At 49.0% G+C, this 27,270-nt stretch overlaps 1 protein-coding gene across 5 annotated transcripts in view; it reads left to right on the forward strand.

Annotated features, from left to right (window-relative positions):
- Positions 1–27,270, forward strand: part of SEC31B (SEC31 homolog B, COPII component) — a 231,866-nt gene that overhangs the window by 162,500 nt on the left and 42,096 nt on the right. For all 5 annotated transcript variants that reach the window (XM_075348917.1, XM_075348918.1, XM_075348919.1 and 2 more), the window contains exon 20: positions 4,122–4,326. In XM_075348917.1, coding sequence (XP_075205032.1) covers positions 4,122–4,326 — 205 coding nt within the window. The remainder of the gene's footprint in view (positions 1–4,121; positions 4,327–27,270) is intronic.

The following is a 27,270-nucleotide window of genomic DNA, read 5'->3' on the forward strand; positions in this document are numbered from 1 at the left end:
CGGAGGTGTATTATATAGTGGTGTAGTATAATACAGGTGTATATGGGGGTGTAGTATATTACAGGTATATGGAGGGAGTGTAGTATAATACAGGTGTATATGGGAGTGTAGTATAATACAGGTGTATATGGGGGGTGTAGTATATAGGGGTGTAGTGGTGTAGTTTATTACAGGTGTAGTATATGGAGGGGGTGTAGTGATGTAATATATTGGGTAGAACTGAGGTAATTATATTAGTCCGGCCCTCTAAACCAATCCCAATTTCTCAGGCGGCCCCATGGGAAAATTAATTGCCCACCCCTGCGCTGGACAAACAGCGTTCACTACAGACGGGGGTGCAGTCTCTCCTTCAAGGCCAGTCACACCCCTTATGACGCCTCATGCACTTCCTAGCGAAGATGGTAGCAGCAATGGAGGCAGTCCCTTTCGCGCAGTTTCATCTGCGTCCACTTCAATGGGACATTCTCCGCCAAAGCGATGGGAAGTCGACGTCCCTAGACAGGAACGTCTCCCTTTCTCAGACGGTCAAGGACTCTCTTCAGTGGTGACTTCTTCCCACCTCATGGTCAAAAGGAAGGTCCTTCCTACCCCCATTCTGGACGGTGGTCACGACAGACGTGAGTCTGTCAGGGTGGAGAATAGTCTTTCTCCACCACAGGGCTCAGGGTACGTGGACTCAGCAGGAGTCCACCTCTCAGATCAATGTTCTGGAAATCTAAGCAGTGTATCTTGCCCTGCAAGCCTTCCAGCAGTGGCTGGAATGCAAACGGATCCGAGTTCAGTCGGACAACTCCACAGCGGTGGCGTACATCAACCACCAAGGCAGAATACGCAGTCGGCAAGCCTCCCAAGAAGTCCGGCGGACTCTGATGTGGGTGGAAGAAAGAGCATCCACCATATCCGCAGTTCACATCCCGGGCGTAGAAAACTGGGAAGCAGACTTCCTCAGTCGCCAGGGTATGGACGCAGGGGAATGGTCCCTTCACCCGGACGTGTTTCAGGAAATCTGTCGCCGTTGGGGAAGGCCGGACGTCGACCTAATGGCGTCCCGGCACAACAACAAGGTCCCAACTTTCATGGCACGGTCTCGCGATCACAGAGCTCTGGCGGCAGACGCCTTAGTGCAAGATTGGTCGCAGTTCCAGCTGCCCTATGTGTTTCCCCCTCTGGCACTGTTGCCCAGAGTGCTACGCAAGATCAGCTCCGATTGCCGCCGCGCCATCCTCGTCGCCCCAGACTGGCAGAGGAGGTCGTGGTACCCGGATCTGTGGCATCTCACGGTCGACCAGCCGTGGGCACTACCAGACCGGCCAAACTTACTGTCCCAAGGGCCGTTTTCCATCTGAATCTTACGGCCCTGAACCTGACTGGGTGGCCATTGAGTCCTGGATCCTAGCGTCTTCAGCATTATCTCATGACGTCATTGCCACCATGTGACGGGCTAGGAAGCCGACGTCTGCCAAGATCTACCACTGGACGTGGAAGATATTCTTACCTTAGGGCTCTGCTCAGGGAGTGTCTCCCTGGCCATTTGCATTGCCTACTTTCTTTCCTTCCTGCAATCTGGTTGGGAAACAGGTTTGTTGCTCGGCTCCCTTAAAGGACAAGTTCCAGCGCTGTCTGTATTCTTTCAGAAGCGCCTAGCACGACTTCCTCAGGTACGCACGTTCCTGCAGGGGGATTGTCACATTGTCCCTCCGTACTGAGGCCGTTAGACCCATGGGGTCTGAACAGGGTACTAATTGCTCTCCAGAAGCCGCCCTTCGAGCCTCTGAGGGATGTTTCACTTTCTCGACTGTCACAGAAAGTGGCCTTTCTGGTAGCGGTCACGTCTCTTCGGAGAGTGTCCGAGCTAGCAGCGCGGTCATCCAAAGCTCCCTTCCCGGTGTTTCACCAAGACAAGGTTGTGCTGCGCCCGATTCCGGAGTTTCTCCCTAAGGTGGTATCCCCTTTTCATCACAATCAGGATATCTCCTTACCTTCTGTTTGTCCTTATCCATTTCATCTATATGAAATGGATTTGCATTGTTGGATCTGGTGAAGAGCACTCAGAATTTACATTTCCCGCACGGCGCCCCTGCGCCGATCGGATGCACTCTTTGTCCTTGTCACGGGTCAGCGCAAGGGGTCGCAGGCTGCCAAATCCACCCTGGCTCGATGGATCAAGGAACCAATCCTTGAAGCCTACCGTTCTGCTGGGCTTCCGGTTCCATCAGGGCTGAAGGCCCATTCTACCAGAGCCGTGGGTGCGTCCTGGGCATTACGGCACCAGGCTACGGCTCAGCAGGTGGGCCAGGCGGCTACCTGGGCGAGTCCGCACACCTTCACCAAGCGTTATCAGGTGCATGCCTACGCTTAGGCGGATGCCAGCCTAAGTAGAAGAGTCCTGCAGGCGGCGGTTGCCTCCATGTAGGGAAGGGCTGTTTTTACAGTCCAAACTTGAGGTATTAATTTACCCACCCAGGGACTGCTTTTGGACGTCCCAATCGTCTGGGTCTCCCAATGGAGCGCCGAAGAAGAAGGGAATTTTGTTACTTACCGTAAATTCCTTTTCTTCTAGCTCCAATTGGGAGACCCAGCACCCGCCCCTGTTTCCTTCGGGATTTTTGGTTTGTTCGGGTACACATGTTGTTCATGTTGAATGGTTTCAGTTCTCCGATGTTCCTTCGGATTGAATTTGTTTAACCAGTTATTGGCTTTCCTCCTTCTTGCTTTTGCACTAAAACTGAGCAGCCCGTGATCCCACGGGGGGTGTATAGCCAGAAGGGGAGGGGCCTTACACTTTTTAGTGTAATACTTTGTGTGGCCTCCGGAGGCAGTAGCTATACACCCAATCGTCTGGGTCTCCCAATTGGAGCTAGAAGAAAAGGAATTTACGGTAAGTAACAAAATTCCCTTCTTTCCAGGATAACCTTGTATGCAGCTTGAATCATACGTCCTTTGCAAAGTTTAATCTGCCCATTTCTAGCCTTGCTGAAGCATCCTCAGATCATCACCGATCCTCCACCAAATTTGACAGTGGGTGCTAGACACTGTGGTTTATACGCCTCTCCAGGTCTTCATCTGACCATTTGACGACCAGGAGTTGGGCAAAGCTGAAAACTAGACTCATCAGAGAAGATTACCTTACTCTAGAAATTGGACAGATTAAACTTTTCGAAGGACGTATAAATCAAGCCGCACACAAGGTTATCCTGGAAAAACAGTTGCTTTTGACAGTGGGTGCTAGACACTGTGGTTTATACGCCTCTCCAGGTCTTCGTCTGACCATTTGACGACCAGGAGTTGGGCAAAGCTGAAAACTAGACTCATCAGAGAAGATTACCTTACTCTAGAAATTGGACAGATTAAACTTTTCGAAGGACGTATGAATCAAGCCGCACACAAGGTTATCCTGGAAAAACAGTTGCTTCCTTCTGCTCAGGCAATGTTCCTCAACTCTGAGGACTTGTTTTAACAGCAGGACAATGCGCCATGCCACACAGCTAGGTCAATCAATGTGTGGATGAAGGACCACGACATCAAAACCCTGTTATGGCCAGCCCAATCTCCAGACCTGAACCCCATTGAAAAGCTCTGGAATGTAATCAAGAGGAAGATGGATAGTCACAAGCCATCAAACAAAGAAGAACTGCTTACATTTTTGCACCAGGAGTGCATTAGGTCACCCAAAAGCAGTGTGAAAGACTGATGGAAAGCATGCCAAAACACATGAATGCTGTGATTTAAAAATCATGGTTATTCCACAAAATATTGATTTCTGACCTCTTTTTGAAGTAAAACATTCTTAGTATTGTTGTTTAAAAATGGTTATAAACTTGTATTCTTTGCATTATTTCAGGTCTGAAAGCAATGCATTGTTTTGTTTTTTTTGACCATTTCTCATTTTCAGAAAATAAATACAAAATGTATTGCTTGGAAATTCAGACATGTTGTCAGTAGTTTATAGAATAAAAGAACAATTTACATTTTACTCAAAAATATACCAATAAAGAGAAAAATCAGAAAAAACGACAATTTTGCAGTGTTCTCTTAATTTTTGCCAGAGCTGTATGTATGTATTTTTTTTCTCTCAGAATAAGACTATTATTATTATTTTTATTTTTTTTTTGTATTTGCAGGCTTTATCCCAGTCTCCGATTAGCACTGTACTTCCACCTCCGCCTTCAGTGCCTTCACCATTCATACCTCAGGCAATGCCCTCTACAGTGCCGCCCCCTCCATCCATCCCTTTCCAGCCTTCCTCTGGCCAGCCTTCTAATATTTATCAGAGATATGGAGCCTGGCAGCCTTATCCAGGATCACAGCCCCCATCAGCTATGCCAGGTGAGTGCAGTCACAGCAAAAAGATGAAACCATAGCAAGAAACTTGTGTCTGCATTCTGTGATTAAACCTCTATATTGTTGAATGTACCGGGGAGCAGCGCATTACAGCATATCATCAATAATCTGTTAGGAAATGCACACCCGTGTACATTCTGCACGCACAAATTACTGATATCAGCTGGATCCGCTTGTTGAATCTTTGAAGTCCATGGCTCAGTTTTTCATTGTTTTTTTTCTTTCCTATATACGTTTCAAACAGATGATAACTGGACATGTGAACTCCGCCTAAGGCGACATTCATGCGCTGTGTTAATCTGCGAGACTCGGAGCATGATCTGTGTTTGCGGTTCAGAATCGGCAATTTAATTTTGTTGGGATCTGTGAAGCCCCAGATGCCATTGAAATGAAATTGTGAGTGGTCCCATGCTTGCTTGTCGGCTGTCGTTTTGCAGCCAGTTTATGCATGCAGACTGGTCTGTAATAGATCAGTGCACATAGGCTGCCATTGTGCTCCGCAGCAGGCCAATGCGCTGCCGAGAACGATTATCTCTTCTGTAAATTACCGTTTTTCCAGTTCACCGCATGATTTGCAGCCTGTTTTGACTGCTTCATTATCGTGCGCTGTAAATGGACCTTGATTACCTTACTCACAGAGGCCATTACAAGCTACCTGTGTCTACAGAAGGCACATACTAGGTAATAAAGATATGTGATCACTGCAGCATCAGCATGAAATCACACAGACAGTATTTCTCTGCAGTGAGAGGAGGGAGACGTGTAATGTCAGCTTGTGGACACAGTGGAGCTGTACACCAGTCTTTGGAAGGTAATGGGATTTTTCCACTGTGACTCTTGATGCAAATCCTTGGCAGTTCTGCCTTCCAATCTTCCTGTCTTACATTCTGATTGTGCTGATTTCTAACGTTTACTATGAAGGGTAGAAATCCACAGGGAAAACCTGCTGCATTTCCACAACATAATCAACATTTTTTTTTTTTCTTGAAAAAACTTTCAGGCACTTGTGGAGGTTTTTTAAACCCCCCCTAAAAATATGTACAAGGGGCTTCTGATGAGTCTTTGGCTTTACCCAGAAAGAAACAAGATAGGATGATGAAACTTTACATGTATTGCACATACTCTCCACTGATGTCAACCCACTTCTTACATCGGTATTCCAAGTTCTGTAAGCCTAGAAAATAGAAGGATTTTATTTGTGCCTCAAGCCAGGCATCCGTAGCAGCCATGGCATCAGGAACAGTGTGAAAGTCCCCTTCAGGTGTTTCTTCAGGTTTAGAAGCAGATGTTCGTCGGAGGGAGCTAGGTATGATGAATAAGGTGGGTGGTCATCCAGCTCGAAGCCCAGCTCTGCCAGTTTAGCCATGGTCACATGTGCAGTATGAGCAGCAGCTCTGTCTTGCAGGAACAAGATTCCTTTGGACAGCTTGCCGCGCCTTTTGGCTTTCAGAGCTGCCTTCAGATGGTCCAAAAGTTCAATGTAATACCGTGCATTGATTGTGGAACCCTTTTGAAGGTAGTCACGCCCTCCTTATCCCAGGAGATTTTCACGGGAAATCCCCATGATGTCTGCTATTGCTTTAGCTGAAATTCGTCGATTCTCCAGTATGAGGTTGTGCACAGCATCGACGATCTCTGGAACAACCATCATTCTTGGCTATCCAGGACATTCCTCATCATTGGTGCTGGAGTGGCCCATTTAAAATTTGACAACCCAGTTCTTAACTGTCGAATATGAAGGGCATATGGAGGGCATTGATCCCTCAATGTCTGCGACATATCACCATGAATATCCTTTGCTGACTTTCCTTGCAGAAACAAGAATGTTATCACTCCTCTGCTCTCAGTTGCTGTGAATACCGCATTATACTCTGCCATTTTGTTTGTCCGCGTTTGTAGAACACTGTTGCCCTAAGCAACAAACACAAAATTTTGAAAACCTATATTAGACACACAAGGCTTTCATGTGATTTAAAGGGGTGGTTCACCCATTTTTTTTATTTTCTGTATGAGTTATACTTACCTTTCTAGGCGTCTTCTCCATTGGCTTCTGTTTCCATTTCTGGCACTGAGCGGCGCTATGCTGCACGCTCAGTGCCTGTCACATGACCCCCTGGAGCTGTGGCCGCCGGCATCCTCTGACGTCCCGGCATTTCCGGGCTCTCAAACTGGGCGGGTACGTCACAGGATGCCGGCGCCACTCAGATTGAGTGACAGGGCTGTGGGCGGTGACTACCGCACGTCACAGCTCAGCATCAAGGGGAGTATCCGGAGGACGTCAGTGTGGAGCCGTAAGCGTCCTGCAGATGGTGAGGCACGGGGCGCCAGTGTGCAGTACAGGGGGGGTTTCTTCAGCTGAATCCCCCCCTGCACGTAAGTATGTGCTCACACTGTCCACCCGCCCGCTCTGCTGCGATGTCAGGAGAGCGGCCGGTGTCGGGCAGTGTGATCTTCTGCTCCTCCCAGCAGCAAGACACTGACAGGCATGTCACCGCTGTGCTCTGCCATCTGTCCTGCTGCATGGGACCAACTGTCTGCACTCTGTCACCTGCACCACAAGTCACAGAGTGGAGACAGTTGGTGACAGAGCACCTCTGCCCCCCCCCGTTCTTTCCCCACTCTCTTCTCCCCCCTCTCTCTCTTCTCCCCCCCTCTCTCTCTTCTCCCCCCCCTCTCTCTCTTCTCCCCCCCCTCTCTCTCTTCTCCCCCCCTCTCTCTCCCCCTCTCTCTACCCCCCTCTCTTCTCCCCCCTCTCTCTTCTCCCCCCTCTCTCTTCTCCCCCCCTCTCTCTCTTCTCCCCCCCTCTCTCTCTTCCCCCTCTCTCTCTCTTCCCCCCCCTCTCTCTCTTCCCCCCCTCTCTCTCTCTTCCCCCCCTCTCTCTCTTCCCCCCCCCCTCTCTTTTCTCCCCCCCTCTTTTCTCCCCCTCTCTCTTTTCTCCCCCCCTCTATCCCCCCCTCTTCCTCCCCCCTCTCTTCCTCCCCCTCTCTTCCTCCCCCTCTCTTCCCCCCGCTCTCTCTTCTCCCCCCCGCTCGCTCTCTTCTCCCCCCCGCTCGCTTTCTTCTCCCCCCGCTCGCTTTCTTCTCCCCCCGCTCGCTCTCTTCTCCCCCCCCCCCGCTCGCTCTCTTCTCCCCCCCCCCGCTCGCTCTCTTCTCCCCCCCGCTCGCTCTTCTCCCCCCCGCTCGCTCTTCTCCCCCCCGCTCGCTCTCTTCTCCCTCCCCCCCGCTCGCTCTCTTCTTTCTCCTCCCCCGCTCGCTCTCTTCTCCCTCCCCCCCGCTCGCTCTCTTCTCCCTCCCCCCGCTCGCTCTCGTCTCCCTCCCCCCCGCTCGCTCTCTTCTCCCTCCCCCCGCTCGCTCTCTTCTCCCTCCCCCCGCTCGCTCTCTTCTCCCTCCCCCCGCTCGCTCTCTTCTCCCTCCCCCCGCTCGCTCTCTTCTCCCTCCCCCCGCTCGCTCTCTTCTCCCTCCCCCCCGCTCGCTCTCTTCTCCCTCCCCCCGCTCGCTCTCTTCTCCCTCCCCCCCGCTCGCTCTCTTCTCCCTCCCCCCCGCTCGCTCTCTTCTCCCTCCCCCCCGCTCGCTCTCTTCTCCCTCCCCCCCGCTCGCTCTCTTCTCCCTCCCCCCCGCTCGCTCTCTTCTCCCTCCCCCCCGCTCGCTCCCTTCTCCCTCCCCCCCGCTCGCTCCCTTCTCCCTCCCCCCGCTCGCTCCCTTCTCCCTCCCCCCGCTCGCTCTCTTCTCCCTCCCCTCGCTCGCTCTCTTCTCCCTCCCCTCGCTCGCTCTCCTCTCCCTCCCCCCGCTCGCTCTCTTCCCCCCCGCTCGCTCTCTTCTCCCTCCCTCTCTCCTCTCTCGCTCTCTTCTTCTCCCCCCCGCTCGCTCTCTTCTCCCCCCCCTCGCTCTCTTCTCCCCCCCGCTCGCTCTCTTCTCCCCCCCGCTCGTTCTCTTCTCCCCCCCCTCGCTCTCTTCTCCCTCCCGCTCGTTCTCTTCTCCCCCCCCTCGCTCTCTTCTCCCTCCCGCTCGCTCTCTTCTCCCCCCCCTCGCTCTCTTCTCCCCCCGCTCGCCCTCTTCTCCCCCCCGCTCGCTCTCTTCTCCCCCCCGCTCGCTCTCTTCTCCCCCTCGCTCACTCTTCTCCCCCCCGCTCGCTCTCTTCTCCCCCCCCTCGCTCTCTTCTCCCCCCCGCTCGCTCTCTTCTCCCCCCCGCTCGCTCTCTTCTCCCCCCCGCTCGCTCTCTTCTCCCCCCCGCTCGCTCTCTTCTCCCCCCCGCTCGCTCTCTTCTCCCCCTCGCTCGCTCTCTTCTCCCCCCCGCTCGCTCTCTTCTCCCCCCGCTCTCTCTCTTCTCCCCCCCGCGCTCTCTTCTCCCCCCCGCTCACTCTTCTCCCCCCCGCTCGCTCTCTTCTCCCCCCCGCTCGCTCTCTTCTCCCCCCCGCTCACTCTTCTCCCCCCCGCTCGCTCTCTTCTCCCCCCCGCTCGCTCTCTTCTCCCCCCCCCTCGCTCTCTTCTCCCCCCCGCTCGCTCTCTTCTCCCCCCCGCTCGCTCTCCTCTCCCCCCCCCCGCTCGCTCTCTTCTCCCCCCCGCTCGCTCTCTTCTCTCCCCCCCGCTCGCTCCTGGCATGGTCAGTACAGAAATCTCTCCATCGTGGAGGGGTGAGAGGGAGTAATAAACATGGAGTCCCTACTGTGTCTGTATATTTATTTCTAATAAAGTATTTTTCTCTGTGTGGTCTTTTTTTTTTTTTTTTTTTTTTTTTAAACCCTTTGTTGGAGATTCTTAATGGCCAAGTTAAACTTGGCCTGACATTAAGAATCTCGGGCTTTATACCAGCTGGTAAAACATAGCTGGTATTAACCCCTTATTACCCAGCGTGCCACCTGCCACCAGGGCCACTGGAAGAGTTGGATACAGCGCCTGAAGATGGCGCTTCTATGAAAGCGCCATTTTCTGGGGCAGCTGTGGACTGCAATTCGCAGTGGGGGGCCTAGAAAGTTTGGGCACCCTGCACTGTGGATTCCAATCCCCAGCTGCCTAGTTGTACCTGGCTGTACTCAAAAATTTGGCGAAGCCCACATCGTTTTTTTTTTTTTTTAATTATTTCATGAAATTCATGAAAAAAAAGGGCTTCTCTATATTTTTGGTTCCCAGCCGGGTACAACTAGGCAGCTGGGGGTTGGGGGCAGCCCGTAGCTGCCTGCTGTACCTGGCTAGCATACAAAAATATGGCGAAGCCCACGTCATTTTCTTAAAAACGTTTTCAGGGAAAAACCTTTATAAAAAAAATGCTTCCCTGCATTTCTATTGCCAGTGAAAGTAACACCAAGCAGCGGGGGCTAGCAGCCAGTAGCTGCTTTGGTTACCCTTAGCAATAGAAAATGCAGCGGGAGCCCACAAAAAATTTGATTATTTTTTTATTATTTTTAATGAATTTTTTTAAAAAAAAATCTGCATGGGCTTCGCCCATCGAGCACCAGAGCATTTTACTGCTCAATTCATCCCACGTAATCAGATGACTCCAGTGTCGGCCGATTACTTGTTCTGTGTCCCCCTGCATCCATCGCAGCGTGTACGGGCTGTGAGGTCAACGGAGTGGAGACAGTGACATGCTCTGCTCTGACACAGTGTGCTGCATGTCACTGTCTCCACTCTGGGACTTGTTGTGCAGGTGACCGGATGCTACATGTCACTAACTGTCTCCACTATGGGACTTGTTGTGCAGGTGAGAGTGTATACAGTTAGTACTATGCAGCAGAAATCACAGAGTGGGGCAGTTAGTGACATGTATCATCCGGTCACCTGCACAACAAGTCCCAGAGTGGAGACAGTGACATGCTCTGCTCTGACACGTAGTGTGCTGCATGTCACTATCTTTCACCACTCTGGGACTTGTGCAGGTGACCGGATGATACATGTCACTAACTGCCCCACTCTGAGACTTGTTCAGGTGAGAGTGTATACAGTTGGAACAATGCAGCAGAAGTCACAGAGTGGAGCAAGTTAGTGACATGTATCATCCGGTCACCTGCACAACAAGTCCCAGAGTGGATACAGTGACATGCAGCACACTGTGTCAGAGCAGAGCATGTCACCAACTTGCTCTGCTCTGTCACCTGCGGTGCTGCATGTCACGTTTTTGCCGCGATTTTGTGCATTTTTTGCTGCGTTTTTGCTCACTGCGTTTTTAATCAGTGCACAATGCCATTAAAGATTGTTGATGAAAAAAAAAAAAAAGGTCTGATGTCATTTCCTTATTCAAAATGTTCATTGTATGCAGGAGAGCAGACAGCAGCTGCAGAACTACAAGGCTCAGCATCCTCCATCCAGGACTGTATGCAGTTGTTTACCCAAAAAGAAAAAAAAAATGACATGGGCTTCGCTATATTTTTGTATGCTAGCCGGGTACAGCAGGCAGGTACGGGCTGCCCCCAACCCCCAGCTGCCTATTTGTACCCGGCTGGGAACCAAAAATATAGAGAAGCTCTTTTTTTTTTTAATTATTTCATGAATTTCATGAAATAATTTAAAAAAAAAAATGACGTGAGCTTCGCCTAATTTTAGTGTCCAGCCGGGTACAACTAGGCAGCTGGGGATTGGAATCCACAGTGAAGGGTGCCCAAGCTTTCTGGGCACCCCCACTGCGAATTGCAGTCCGCAGCCACCCCAGAAAATGGCGCTTTCATAGAAGCGCCATCTTCTGGAGCTGTATCCAACTCTTCCAGCTGCCCTGATGCCGGGTGGCTAGCTAGGTAATAATGGAGTTAGGGCTAGCTGTATATTATCAGCTGGCCCTAAGCCCAAAATTCATGGTGTCACGCCAATATTAGACATGGCCACCATGAATTTCTAGTAATGATAAAAAAAAAAACACAACACACAGAAAAATATTTTTTATTAGAAATATAACACAACACAATTAGTGACTCCATCTTTATTGAAATAAACCCCCCCTCCGCAGTAATCCTGGGTTAGGGTCCCGCGCCGTCCAATCAGGATCCAATATCATCTGATCGGTTTGCTGGAAGGCAAAGCGATCAGATGATGTGTCAGGTTAAAGGATGTGAATCACATGACACATCAGCTGACTGTATAAAAGCCGATTATACAATCAGCTGAAGCATCAGTGCAAAAAAAAAAAAATAAATACATACTCACGTCTGTGCTGATTACCGGCAGCTCCTGCAGCGATCGGATGAGAGTCTGATCCTGTCCCATCGCTGCAGGAGCGGCCGGTAATCAGCTGATGAATAGAGATGAGCAAACCGGTCCCGGTTCGGCTCGAGATCGGTTCGCCGAACGGAGGTCCCGTTCGAGTTCGGCTCGTCGAACGTTCGACGAACCGAACTCGGACAGCATAGGAAACAATGGCAGGCAATCACAAACACAGAAAAACACCTAGAAAACACCCTCAAAGGTGTCCAAAAGGTGACAAACAACTCAAACACATGGGAAAGTGACAAGGACATATACTCATGCGAAAACAAAACAGCTGGACAAGGAAAAAGAGGAGGACACACAGATATAGGCATGGCACGCCCTTCTAAAGTCATGTAAAACACCGCAAGGTGACTCCAAGCGGAGTCTCCCTTTTTTCCAAAAATTGGGCCACACAGACACCCACCCCATCAGTGGCAGCACTTGGGCCCTAGTTGCAAACAGGATGTTTTGATTTGCATCAAGCACATTCAAAAATACGCCATAATTAACCGTCCCCAGGATGACACCGGGGTAGGTAGCAAAGTCTTTCCTAATCCCAGCTCTGTTCATCTTGGCTTCTTTTAAAAACAATGTAAGCAAGGGTTACTCCAAGCGGAGTCTCCTTTTTTTCCAAAAATTGGGCCCCACACACACCCACCCCTTCAGTGGCAGCAGTTGTGCCCCAGTTGTACACTTCACAGCTAGATTTGCATCAAGCACATTCAAAAATACGCCATTCTTATCCGTCCCCAGGGTGACACCGGGGTAGGTAGCAAAGTCTTTCCTGATCCCAGCTCTGTTCATCTTGGCTTCTTTTAAAAACAATGTAAGCAAGGGTTACTCCAAGCGGAGTCTCCCTTTTTTCCAAAAATTGGGCCCCACACACACCCACCCCTTCAGTGGCAGCAGTTGTGCCCCAGTTGTACACTTCACAGCTAGATTTGCATCAAGCACATTCAAAAATACGCCATAATTAACCGTCCCCAGGATGACACCGGAGTAGGTAGCAAAGTCTTTCCTGATCCCAGCTCTGCTCATCTTGGCTTCTTTTAAAAACACAGCAAGCAAGGGTTACTCCAAGCGGAGTCTCCCTTTTTTCCAAAAATTGGGCCACACAGACACCCACCCCATCAGTGGCAGCACTTGGGCCCTAGTTGCAAATAGGATGTTTTGATTTGCATCAAGCACATTCAAAAACACGCCATAATTAACCGTCCCCAGGATGACACCGGAGTAGGTAGCAAAGTCTTTCCTGATCCCAGCTCTGTTCATCTTGGCTTCTTTTAAAAACAATGTAAGCAAGGGTTACTCCAAGCGGAGTCTCCCTTTTTTTCCAAAAATTGTGCCCCACACACACCCACCCATTCAGTGGCAGCACTTGTGCCCTAGTTGTACACTTCACAGCTAGATTTGCATCAAGCACATTCCAAATCCACAAGCATTTACTCTCCCCAGGATGACACAGGGGTTGTAAATTCCTTCTGGATCCATGACTTGTTCATTTTGATGAACGTCAGTCTGTCCACATTGTCACTGGACAGACGCGTGCGCTTATCTGTCAGCACACACCCAGCAGCACTGAAGACACGTTCAGAGACAACGCTGGCAGCTGGACACGACAAAATCTCCAAGGCGTAAGTTGCGAGCTCTGGCCATTTTTCTAGGTTTGAAGCCCAAAAGGAGCAAGGCTCCAGTTGCACAGTCATGGCATCGATGTTCATTTGGAGATACTCCTGTATCATCCTCTCCAGCCGTTGACTATGTGTCAGACTTGTTGTCTCTGGTGGCCTTGCAAAAGAGGGTCTAAAAAAATTATGAAAATATTCCATAAAATTGCTGTTACCAGCACCAGATACGGTCCTACTGGTATGGGTAGACTGTTGAAGATGACGAGACTGTCCCATGTTTGTCAAGTTACAACTGGGAGATTCCCTCCCTGCACCTGCACGGTTGTTTGGTGGAAAAGCCGAGCTAAGATCGAGTAACAGCTTCTGCTGATACTCCTGCATACGTGCGTCCCTTTCTATGGCTGGAATTATGTCACAAAATTTGGACTTGTACCGGGGATCTAATAGTGTGGCAATCCAGTAGTCATCATCACTTCTAATTTTGACAATACGACTGTCATGTTGGAGGTAGTGCAACAAAAAGGCACTCATGTGTCTTGCGCAGCCATGCGGACCAAGTCCACGCTGTGTTTGTGGCATAGAGGTGCTACCCGTTCTTTCTTCCTCTGACATCTCCCCCCAACCTCTTTCAACTGAAATTTGACCAAGGTCTCCCTCATCCGCTGAGTCTTCCATGTCCATGGACAGTTCGTCCTCCATTTCTTCATGTTCTCCTGCACCTTGCTCAACATTTCGCCTGCTACTATGCGCCCTTGTCGATCCCTGTCCCCCATGGTCCCATGCCTGCTGCGTTGGTGATGATGAACGTCTGGACCTTGGTGATGTTGTTGTCCCTTGCGCATATGAATCCTCCTGTAGTTCCTCCCCTTCATGTTGTCCCACCCCCTGACTCCGAATAGTGTTTAGCGTGTGCTCCAGCATGTAAATGACTGGAATCGTCATGCTGATAATGGCATTGTCAGCGCTAAACATATTCGTCGCCATGTCGAAACTGTGCAGAAGGGTGCATAGGTCCTTGATCTGAGACCACTCCATCAGGGTGATCTGCCCCACCTCTGCATCTCGTTGGCCCAGGCTATACGTCATGACGTATTGCACCAGGGCTCTGCGGTGCTGCCACAGTCGCTGTAACATGTGGAGAGTTGAATTCCAGCGTGTCGCCACATCGCATTTCAGGCGATGAACCGGCAGGCCGAAAGACTTCTGGAGCGATGCAAGTCGCTCTGCTGCGGCGCTTGAACGGCGGAAGTGAGCAGACAGTTTTCGTGCCCTGTTCAGAAGGCCATCTAGGCCGGGATAGTGTGTTAAAAATTGCTGGACAACAAGGTTCAACACGTGAGCCATACAAGGTACGTGTGTCACCTTGCCCAGGCGAAGGGCCGCACCCAGGTTTGCAGCATTGTCGCACACGGCCTTACCAGGCTGCAGGTTGAGTGGAGACAACCATTTATTAAACTCGGACTGCAGAGCTGACCACAACTCCTCAGCTGTGTGACTCTTATTCCCAAGACATGTCAAGCTAAAGACCGCCTGATGCCGTTGCGCTCTGCTGCCAGCATAGTAATGAGGCGTGCGTGATTCCTTCTGCGCAGTGAGAACGCTGGTGGCCTGACCAGGCAGGCTTGGGGCGGAGGTGGAGGACCCAGATGAGGTGGAGGATGCAGAAGCAGTGGCGGAACTTGGACAGACAGAGGATTGACACACAAGTCGTGGGGACGGCAAGACTTGTGCAGCAGACCCTTCACCATCTATCACCATAGTTACCCAGTGCCCAGTCAGCGACATGTAACGTCCCTGTCCATGCTTACTGGTCCAAGTATCGGTGGTGAAATGCACCCGTTCACACACAGAGTTTCTCAAGGAAGCGGTGATGTTGTGTGCGACATGCTGGTGTAGCGCGGGCACACCTTTCTTAGAGAAGTAGTGGCGACTAGGCATCTGGTACTGGGGCACAGCGACAGACATAAGGTCTCTAAAATCCTGTGTGTCCACTAGGCGGAAAGGCAGCATTTCGGTAGCCAACAGCTTACAGAGGGATAGAGTCAACCTCTTAGCTTTGTCATGGGTCGGAGGAAGTGGCCTTTTATTTGACCACATCTGAGGGACAGAGATCTGGCTGCTGTGTGTAGACGGTGTTGAGTAGGGTGTCCCTGGAAAAATGCAGGTTTGTGAGGAAAGTGCAGGCGGAGACATGTTGCCTTCATCCAACGTTGGTGCTATCGATGTCTGAGAGAGCTGTACACACTCACTTGTTTCCCCTTCCAAACCAACTGACGACCTACCAAGCAAACTGCCTGTTGCGGTTACAGTGGTGGAAGTTGTGGGTGGAAAAACAGGTGTGACAGCTGTCCCCACAGTCCTAGAAGATGAAGAGCGCGCGGATGCACTGGAAGGGGCAGGCGGTGGATGGTTCGCTCTGCTAGGCCGCATTGCAGCACAGTGAGCTTCCCACCGGGACCTATGATATTTATTCATGTGACGATTCATGGAAGAAGTTGTCAAACTGCTGAGGTTTTGACCTCTACTAAGAGAATCATGACAAAGTTTACAGATCACATAATTTGGGCGATCTTTTTCTATGTCAAAAAAGGACCAGGCTAGGCAAGGCTTAGAGGCCATGCGACCTGTTGATCCACCCCGAATAATGCTCATAGGCAGAGTGGTGGCTGGGGATGCAGTTGTAGACGTGCTACCAGTGCTCCGACTCTGTCCAGGAAGGCGCAAGGTAACTTCGTCGTCGGTTGCATCCTCCTCCACCGCCTCTGTTGACCTCCTCGAGTGCCTGACTGGGGGTTGACAGTAGGTGGGATCTAGAACTTCCTCATCAATTGTTGTGTTTGCACTCCCCTCCCCCTCAGACCGAGCCTCTTCTTGCCCTGACCGAATATTTAAGTTGTCATCCCAATCGGGTATCTGCGTCTCATCTTCATCAGTATGTTCCTCATTGTCTATAACCACAGGTGTTACAGTTTGTGACAAAGGGTCAACATTATGCTCAGAAACTTGGTCCTCACGGCCTGAATCAGAGTCACAAAGGTTCTGGGCATCACTGCAGACCATTTCCTGTTCTGTACTCACTGTAGCTTGGGAGCAGACCTCTGATTCCCAGGCTATAGTGTGACTGAACAGCTCTGCAGACTCAGCCATCTCAGTTCCACCATACTGTGCAGGGCTGATGGAGACTTCAGAGCTGGGAGAAATCAAGTGTGATTGGGATGACAACTCAGAGGACTGGTGTTTTTTGGATGCGGTACTTGAAGTGGCTGAGAGGGCACTTGTTGGACCACTTGAGATCCATTCAAGCATTTTCCTTTTTTGCCCATCATCTACCTTTGTTCCTGTTGTTCGTGTCCGTAAAAAAGGGAGCACATCGGATTGTCCACGGTAAGTAGTAGACATCTTACTTTTGCTGGTAGATGGTCTATCTTCAGCAGATGATAATGGAGCTTTGCCACCTTCCCCACAGACAAAACCTTTTTTGCCTTTTCCACCACGCCTCTTCCCCTTTCCACCAGCATCTGTCATTTTGCCACTCATGTTGATTGCGACAAGATTGTGGACTGAAAATGTGGTAGTAAAAATTGAGAGGTGGTGAAGATTGCACTGGTGGTCTAGCTTTATTAACAGCAGAATAATAAAGAATAAATATCCCTGACAATGCAACTACGGCCCTTAAACTGGCAGCAAAAAATGCTAGTATAATGGCTTAGTTATAATGAGTTGGAGTGTGCAACGCAGGCAGATGCGCTCTGCAAATGTCTTTGCACTAGTGGGACTATAGCAAAGTCCAATAGCCACAGATAGGATGCCACTAGGTACACTGAGTGTTTGCTAGTATAATGGCTTAGTTATAATGAGTTGGAGTGTGCAACGCAGGCAGATGCGCTCTGCAAATGTCTTTGCACTAGTGGGACTATAGCAAAGTCCAATAGCCACGTATAGGATGCCACTAGGTACACTGAGTGTTTGCTAGTATAATGGCTTAGTTATAATGAGTTGGAGTGTGCAACGCAGGCAGATGCGCTCTGCAAATGTCTTTGCACTAGTGGGACTATAGCAAAGTCCAATAGCCACGTATAGGATGCCACTAAGTACAATGAGTGTTTGCTAGTATAATGGCTTAGTTATAATGAGTTGGAGTATGCAGAGGACACGAGGGTACAGTGCCAGGATTTTGGGGCTCTGGGTAGAGGAATGGAAGCCTGCCTTTCTATCCCTCCTAATAGGGAAATGCAGGGAGGAAATCCCTGACCTTGGCTACACAGACGCTGGCGCTGTTTTCAGGACCTGTCACCTTAACTCTGACCCTGCCGGTTTGAGCCCTTAAAAGGACTGCTATAAAGTGATCTCCCTAAGCTGTCTAACGCTGTGTATGCAGCGCATACAGCTGTATCGGCGATAGGACTCAGGAGGACGAAGCTGCGACAGTGATGTCTGACACCAAAAACGCAGAAGGCAGATAATGGCGTCCTGGAAGAAAATGTCCGGTTTTATAATGCAGGGACATGTGACATGGACATCCTATCACACATGCCGTTGCTTCTCTGGCTCAAAGTCCACTTAGCTGTGTGTGTGTCTGGGATTGGCTGACATGCTGGCCCGCCCCACAAGACGCGCGCGCTTAGGGAAGGAAGACAAGAAAAAAAAAAAAAAAATGGCGATCGCCATTATAGAAACAGCAGTGATCTGAAGGCGCTGTTCACGCACACTATACACTGAAATGTCATAATAGTGTGATTCACAGAGTGACTTACACTATTACAGCAGAAACCAAGCTATGATTTAGCTGTTTTTTTGCTGCTAGAACCGTTCTCGAACGTTTCTAGAACTATCGAGCTTTTGCAAAAAGCTCGAGTTCTAGTTCGATCTAGAACAGGCCCCAAAATCACTCGAGCCTAGAACTGGAGAACCACGAACCACGAACCGCGCTCAACTCTACTGATGAAGTCCCCTGACGGCAGGATCAGCTGATAGCCGGCCGAGCGCGAAGAAGCCGGCGAGACTACGAGAATCGATCAGCTGATGCATCAGGTGACTGCATCAGGTGATCCACAGCCAGGTCCTGCAAGCTTCGTACGTGCCCCGGGGAGACTGCACACAGCCGAAGCGGCGGTACAGGGGCTGGAAGCAGGCATGGCACCCGGACCCTGCAGACAGGTGAGTATGATATACACACACACATACACACTCACACACACACTGTATATACATACACACACTGTATATACACACACACTGTATATACGCGCACACACACTTTCTTCCCCTGGCTGTGTAGAGCTGTTGCTGTCTGTGTGATTGATGATCTCAGTGCATCCACTGGGAAGAGGCAGGGAGGAGGGTTAGGGTGGCAGCAGAGTGGGTGTATTAGACACAATGGGTGTGTTAGAGAAGCTAGACACCGCCCTACAGCCACAAAGAATTCTGGGACTTGTAGGAACTGAACACAGGAAGTCAGAGGAGAGATTAACCCCATCAGAGCTGGAGCCAGCAATGACCGTGTGCTGTTAGTGCACAATAAAAGCTAATTTTTTTGCTGAAAAAACATAATAGATGTGTTGAGGGGCACATATTAGCAAGATTTATCAGAAAAAAAAAATCAGTTTTGGTAACTGGACAACTTCTTTAACATTCATTACCATAGAAACAAAAAAAATCACAAAGCCAAAGACTTATCAACAGCCCCTCGTGTTGTACATATTTTCTGAGAATATTCCACAACTTAAAGGATTTGATCGCAAATACTCTCCTGTGGATCTCTGGCCGCTCCTCTGTTATGAGGGATGAGTAGCCTGCCCTCTTCTCCTTCTCTTCCTACCTGACCAGCACATGAATGCTGGAGCTATTCTTTTTATTTACTAACCCCAATGATCTTTTTATTGACAGTGATGGCCGTAAATCTGGGCTTATTCTCCAACATTACTTTAAGTGGAACCTGAAAACAAAATCTAGATCCCCTGATGTAGACCACAGCTCATCCACGGTGAAATGTGTCTACACTACTAATTATTGCATGAATCTAACACTGTTAAGCCCACTTTACACGTTGCAATTAGTTGTACAATCGCATTTGCGATGTGACACGCCCAGGTTGCATATGGGATCTATGAGATTTCACGTTGGTCGTTCATTTGCTGTCACACGAGCGTTAGTAGTCTATGTTAAATTGGTCAATTTTGTGTGCGATCCTTTAGATCATGTGTTCTGTGACGTATGCATTGAGCACCTTTTTTTTTTTTTTAATTTATTGACTTGCCAAGCGTGTGTAATGTGGGATGCGTTTTTACTATGTCATCTGCCATTCAGCTCTGCTACATGGCCGCTAACAGCAGACACAGACAGCCATGTAGCAGAGCTGAATGGCAGATGACAGCAGACACAGACAGAGCCGCACTGTCAGAATGAACTCGGGTGAACTTCACCCGACTTCATTGTGATGCTGCGGCTGTGTCTGTGTCGCGTCCTGATTAGCGGTCACCAGTGAAGACTCACCGGTGACCGCTAATCTCCTGAGTGACTGAATTGAGCAGCCCTCTCTCATATACTCACCAATCCCCGATCCCTGGCGCTGCACGGCATTCACACTGCTCCGGCGGCTTTTACTGTTTTGAAAAAGCCGGCCGCCCATTAAACAATTTCGTATTCCCTGCTTTCCCCGCCCACCAGCGCCTATGGTTACAGTGAGACACGCCCCCACTCTGAGTGACAGGTGTCACACTGCACCCAATCACAGCAGCCGGTGGGCGTGTCTATACTGTGTAGTGAAATAAATAATTAATTAAAAAAAACGGCGTGCGGTTCCCCCCATTTTTAAAACCAGCCAGATAAAGCCATACGGCTGAAGGCTGGTATTCTCAGGATGGGGAGCTCCACGTTATGGGGAGCCCCCCACCCTAACAACATCAGCCAACAGCCGCCCAGAATTGCCGCATACATTAGATGCGACAGTTCTGGGACTGTACCCGGCTCTTCCCGATTTACCCTGGTGCGTTGGCAAATCGGGGTAATAAGGAGTTATTGGCAGCCCATAGCTGCCAATAAGTCCTAGATTAATCATGTCAGGCGTCTATGAGACACCCTCCATGATTAATCTGTAAGTTACAGTAAATAAACACACACCCGAAAAAATCCTTTATTAGAAATAAAAACACACACACATTCCCTGGTTCACCACTTTAATCAGCCCCAAAAAGCCCTCCTTGTCCGGCGTAATCCAGGATGATCCAGCGTCGCTTCCACCGCTGCTGCATGGAGGTGACCGGAGCTGCAGAATACACCGCCGCTCCGGTCACCTCCACACAGCAAATGAACACAGCCGCGCGATCAGCTGCTGTCACTGAGGTTACCCGCGGCCACCGCTGCATCCACCGGTGGCCGCGGGTAACCTCAGTGACAGCAGCTGATCGCACGGCTGTCTTCATTTGCTGCATGGAGGTGACCGGAGCGGCTGTGTCTGCTGCGGCTCCGGTCACCTCCATGCAGCTGCGGTGGAAGCGACGCTGGATCATCCTGGATTACGCCGGACAATGAGGGCTTTTTGGGGCTGGTTAAAGTGGTGAACCAGGGTATATGTGTGTGTTTTTATTTCTAATAAAGGATTGTTTCGGGTGTGTGTGTTTATTTACTGTAACTTACAGATTAATCATGGAGGGTGTCTCATAGACGCCTGACATGATTAATCTAGGACTTATTGGCAGCTATGGGCTGCCAATAACTCCTTATTAGGCTATGTGCGCACTAGGCGTTTTTGCCGCGTTTTTAGCGGCGTTTTTTACCGCGTTTTTGTGCTGAAAACGCAGTGACATTGCTTCCCCAGCAATGTCAATGGGTTTTCAGAAGTGCTGTCCTCACACAGCGTTTTTTTTTAGCTGCGTTTTTGTGGTGACCACAAAAACGCAGCATGTCAATTATTTCTGCGTTTTCCACTGCGTTTTTCACTCATTGAATTCAATGAGATGTTAAAAACGCAATGAATAACGCATATAGCCGCGTTTCTATGACTAAAAACGCAGCTATACACGCAAGGGGTGGGCACTACAGTGACGTGTACAGGAAGAGGATTCCTTCTGTTGGTAAACACAGAAGCATGAATCCTCCCGGTACCGTCACCGCTGCCTCCACCTCCCGTCCGGTGCATGTCAGCTCCGTGCGGCGCCGTGTCTGGGCGGGAGGTGGAGGCAGCGGCGAAAACCAAAGTGAACAGTAGAAAAAAAAAAATGTCATATACTCACCTGTCCGCAGGGTCCGGTGCCATGCCCGCTCCCATCTCCTCCCGGTAACGCCGCTCTGGCTATGTGCAGTCTCCCCGGGGCAGGACCTTGCTTGCAGGACCTGGCTGTGGATCACCTGATGCAGTCACCTGACGCATCAGCTGATCGTAGTCTCGCCGGCTTTTTCGGCCGGCTATCAGCTGATCCTGCTGTCAGGGGACTTCATCAGCTGATCACCGGCAGCTCTTGCAGCGATCGTATAGGATCAGACTCCTGTCCAATCGATCGCTCCAGGAGCTGCCGGTAATCAGCACATAAGTGAGTATGTATTTTTTTTTTTTTTTTTCTACTGATGCATCTGCTGATTGTGTAAACAGCTTTTATACAATCAGCTGATGTGTGATGTGATTCAGGCACTTGATCCTGACACATCATCTGATCGCTTTGCCTTCCAGCAAACCGATCAGATGATATTGGATCCTGATTGGACGGCGCGGGACCCTGACCCAGGATTACTGCGGAGGGGGGTTAATTTCAATAAAGATGGAGTCACTAATTGTGTTGTGTTTTATTTCTAATAAAAATATTTTTCTGTGTGTTGTGTTTTTTTTTTATCTTTACTAGAAATTCATGGTGGCCATGTCTAATATTGGCGTGACACCATGAATTTCGGGCTTAGGGCTAGCTGATAATATACAGCTAGCCCTAACTCCATTATTACCCGGCTAGCCACCCGGCTTCAGGGCAGCTGGAAGAGTTGGATACAGCGCCAGAAGATGGCGCTTCTATGAAAGCGCCATTTTCTGGGGTGGCTGCGGACTGCAATTCGCAGTGGGGGTGCCCAGAAAGCATGGGCACCCTGCACTGTGGATTCCAATCCCCAGCTGCCTAGTTGTACCCGGCTGGACTCAAAAATTAGGCGAAGCCCACGTCATTTTTTTTTTTAATTATTTCATGAAATAATTAAAAAAAAAAGGGCTTCTCTATATTTTTGGTTCCCAGCCGGGTACAAATAGGCAGCTGGGGGTTGGGGGCAGCCCGTACCTGCCTGCTGTACCCGGCTAGCATACAAAAATATGGCGAAGCCCATGTCATTTTTTTTTTCTTTTTGGGCAAAAAACTGCATACAGTCCTGGATGGAGGATGCTGAGACTTGTAGTTCTGCAGCTGCTGTCTGCTCTCCTGCATACACTAGTGAATGGAGGATGCTGAGACTTGTAGTTCTGCAGCTGCTGTCTGCTCTCCTCCATACACTAGTGAATGGAGGATGCTGAGACTTGTAGTTCTGCAGCTGCTGTCTGCTCTCCTGCATACACTAGTGAATGGAGGATGCTGAGACTTGTAGTTCTGCAGCTGCTGTCTGCTCTCCTGCATACACTAGTTCTGCAGCTGTCTGCTCTCCTGCATACAATGAACATTTTGAAGAAGGAAATGACATCAGACCTTTTTTTTTTTTTTTTTTTTTTCATCAACAATCTTTAATGGCATTGTGCACTGATTAAAAACGCAGTGAGCAAAAACGCAGCAAAAAACGCACCAAATCGCGGCAAAAACGCATGCGTTTTTGCCGCGTTTTTTTAGCCGCGGGTGCGTTTTTTAGACAAAAACGCACATAAAAACGCAGCGTGAAAAAAACGCCTAGTGCGCACATAGCCTTACCCCGATTTGCCAACGCACCAGGGTAAATCGGGAAGAGCCGGGTACAGTCCCAGAACTGTCGCATATAATGTATGCGGCAATTCTGGGCGGCTGTTGGCTGATATTGTTAGGGTGGGGGGCTCCCCATAACGTGGAGCTCCCCATCCTGAGAATACCAGCCTTCAGCCGTATGGCTTTATCTGGCTGGTTTTAAAAATGGGGGGAACCGCACGCCGTTTTTTTTAATTATTTAATTATTTATTTCACTACACAGTATAGACACGCCCACCGGCTGCTGTGATTGGGTGCAGTGTGACACCTGTCACTCAGAGTGGGGGCGTGTCTCACTGTAACCAATCATAGGCGCTGGTGGGCGGGGAAAGCAGGGAATACGAAATTGTTTAATGGGCGGCCGGCTTTTTCAAAACAGTAAAAGCCGCCGGAGCAGTGTGAATGCCGTGCAGCGCCAGGGATCGGGGATCGGTGAGTATATGAGAGAGGGGGATAGACTGACATGGACTGAGAGTGAGGGACAGAGATAGTGACGGACTGACAGAGATTAGTGCATGACAGACATTGTGAGGCGCTTCAGAACGCAGCTTTTCAGCTGCGCTCTGAAGCAGACCTTTTTTAAGCTGCGGTGCAGAGCGCACACCTGCGCACATAGCATCAGACAACAAAATCGTATGAGGGATGTCACACGTTAAAATTGACTAGGTTCGTGCAACAAAACGCTCAATTCTAGAGAATGATACGATGTGTTTGCGATCAACGGTTTTGCGTTCAATCCTGATCGCATGTAGCTGTCACACGCAGATACCTCACAAACGATGCCGGATGTGCGTCACTTACAACTTGACCCCAACGACGGATTGTGAGATATATTGAAGCGTGTGTAGCGGGCTTTAGGCGCATTCAGGCATCAGGTTTTTTTTTTCTAGGTACAAGAAAAAAGGCCCAATTTTTTTTTACTATATGCTTTTTTTTTTTTTTTTTAATCAGTGTTCAGTCCAAGTGTCAAAAAGTTTTTTTTTGGGGGGGGGGGGGTTCCCCCCATAGAACCCATACACTTGCAATGCTGATTTTCTTCCGATGCACTGATCAAAATTGAATATGTCTCCACAATTATACATCGACTGCTCAGTCAGCAAAAAATCATAGACGTGATTGGTACCATAGACTTATCACAGGTATGAGTGCGATCCGTGTCCGATTTTTGGTTTTCATAAATCAGGTAATTTTTTTAATGCATTTTTTTCAGTTTTTTACTTAGTGCCCCTATGAGATATTAACTTTCGTTACTCTAATTGCTGGTATAATGTATTGCACACATTACAATGCATTATACTTGTCAGTGTCATGCTGACAGGATGCCTCTTAGACCAGGCTGCTGGCATAGTCTAAGGCTATGTGCCCACGCTGCGGAAAATGCGCAAATTTTGCCGCGGATTTCTCGCAGAAAAGCCGCGGATTTTCCGAAAATCTGCAGCACAGCTACTCCCCAGCCATTTCTATGGCATTTGGGAAATGCTGTGCCCGCGCTGCGGATTTTTCCGCAGCGGAAATCGTGCGGATTTCCATGCAGAAAAATCTGCAGCATGTCAATTATTGTAGCGGATTTCTCCGCAGGGTCCCATATACTTACCTGCCTTGATAGAGACCCGAGTCACTTCTCCGTCCGGTGTAGCGGCAGCGGCAGCAGCGCTGTGGATCCAGCCACGTACAGGAAGGAAGAGGTGGGCGGAGCTTGCACGAGCTCCGGTCATGTGACAGCCGGAGGTAGTTCAGGCCCACCCACCTCCAGCACAGTGAAACCAGACGCTGCCTGACAGTGACTTGGCCGCCGGAAAGCGAGGTGCTGCATGATGGAGGTAAGTATGAGCACCCCGATCATGGCAGCACTTGTTCTGCATTGAGGATGCAGTGCCGAAGCCATGGTACTGTATCCTCAATGCAGAAAGCCCGCACCATATCCGCACAACATTCCGCAGCATGGAAACAGACAGAAGTTGTGGTGCAGTTTTCTGGGAGCACCTGCGGAATGTCGTGCGGATATATCCGCAGGACACTTTCCCCGTGGGCACATAGCCTAAGAGGCCATTGTAGCCAGCAAACCCGGAGGTCATTATTTGACATCAGATTGCCATGGCAAAGATCGACAGCCCGCCATTATATCACGAGGGAGCACACTTCATCTCCCAGCCTCCTAAATGCTGAAATTGCTATTGATAAGGTTAAACAGCCAGGGGCGGTGCGTGTACCATACCTGGCTGCGACAGCCGGAACTCAGCTATCACTTTTATGCTGAGTTCCCGTCAGTGATTGTGCGGGCAGAGCTCCTGTGCTGCCACAAAGTCGCCATGATGTACTTATACATCATCGGTCAGGAAAGCCTTTTTTCCAACCATGATGTATAGGTACGTCAAATATCGTGAAGGGGTTAACTAAGCATGGCTAAGCGACAGATGGGTACAATGGAAATGAGCACCCTGTCCATGAGAGCTTGCAATCTACAAGCTTTAACTATACTAATGAATTTTGGAAAATTGTGGCTAAAAAACCCACAATTTGCTGCAATGTATGCACTCTGATTTTTCTATCATACTCGCTGCAGCAGAATCTTAGAAGGAATAGTCTGAAAATGCATCACTCATGGCTCATACTACATGCCAAACTTGGTGCTTCTTTAGACACTTCTATCACTTGTGGATTGCCTCTGTGCCACTTTTTGTTCTGTACCCATGTGCTTACCAATCTTGTTTTATATGGATCAATAAAATCTCCCTTTTATGGATTTGTTCAGTGCTGGTTTCCCTTTTTGGATTTTTATTAAATTATATCATGTGATGCATTAAAAGACGCATAGATGCTCATGAGAAGAACATAGTATTACCTCTATACAAGGCTGGAGAGGGTGCAGAGAAAAACAAACAGGATTGTTGAGAGACTGGATGACCTGCAGTACCAAGACAGGCTATAAAACTTGAGATTATTCAGTTTGGTAAAACAAAGGCTATGGGGCAATCCTATTACAATGTACAAAAAGTATATGAAGGTACAGAATAGAGATCTTTCTAATGAGCTTTTACAATAATATCTGCAAGATGACAAGGGGGCAGCGTCTACATCGAGAGGAAAGAAGTCTTAATCATAATCACAGAAGGCGATTATTTACTATAAAGGCAGTAGGATTATGGATTCTTTACTGTAAGAGCAGTGAGTATGGAATCTTTACTGTAAGAGCAGTGAGAGTATGGATTCTTTACTGTAAGAGCAGTGAGTATGGAATCTTTACTGTAAGAGCAGTGAGAGTATGGAATCTTTACTGTAAGAGCAGTGAGTATGGAATCTTCACTGTAAGAGCAGTGAGAGTATGGAATATTTACTGTAAGAGCAGTGAGAGTATAGAATATTTACTGTAAGAGCAGTGAGTATGGAATATTTACTGTAAGAGCAGTGAGAGTATGGAATCTTCACTGTAAGAGCAGTGAGAGTATGGAATCTTCATTGTAAGAGCAGTGAGAGTATGGAATCTACACTGTAAGAGCAGTGAGAGTATGGAATCTTCACTGTAAGAGCAGTGAGAGTATGGAATCTTCACTGTAAGAGCAGTGAGAGTATGGAATCTTCACTGTAAGAGCAGTGAGAGTATGGAATCTTCACTGTAAGAGCAGTGAGAGTATGGAATCTTCACTGTAAGAGCAGTGAGAGTATGGAATCTTCACTGTAAGAGCAGTGAGAGTATGGAATCTTCACTGTAAGAGCAGTGAGAGTATGGAATCTTCACTGTAAGAGCAGTGAGAGTATGGAATCTTCACTGTAAGAGCAGTGAGAGTATGGAATCTTCACTGTAAGAGCAGTGAGAGTATGGAATCTTCATTGTAAGAGCAGTGAGAGTATGGTATCTTCACTGTAAGAGCAGTGAGAGTATGGAATCTTCACTGTAAGAGCAGTGAGAGTATGGAATCTTCACTGTAAGAGCAGTGAGAGTATGGAATCTTCACTGTAAGAGCAGTGAGAGTATGGAATCTTCACTGTAAGAGCAGTGAGAGTATGGAATCTTCACTGTAAGAGCAGTGAGAGTATGGAATCTTCACTGTAAGAGCAGTGAGTATGGAATCTTCACTGTAAGAGCAGTAAGATTATGGAACTCGACACTTTTGTACTGAATCAACAAATACATCATATAGCAATGAAAGTCTAGATGTCTTGGTTGAAAAAATATAATATTATAAGTACTAAATTCTGTGATGGGATGTTGATTCAAGGAACTTGTGTGAT

Source organism: Anomaloglossus baeobatrachus, chromosome 5, assembly GCF_048569485.1.
Source record: "Anomaloglossus baeobatrachus isolate aAnoBae1 chromosome 5, aAnoBae1.hap1, whole genome shotgun sequence".
Lineage (NCBI taxonomy): Eukaryota > Metazoa > Chordata > Amphibia > Anura > Aromobatidae > Anomaloglossus > Anomaloglossus baeobatrachus.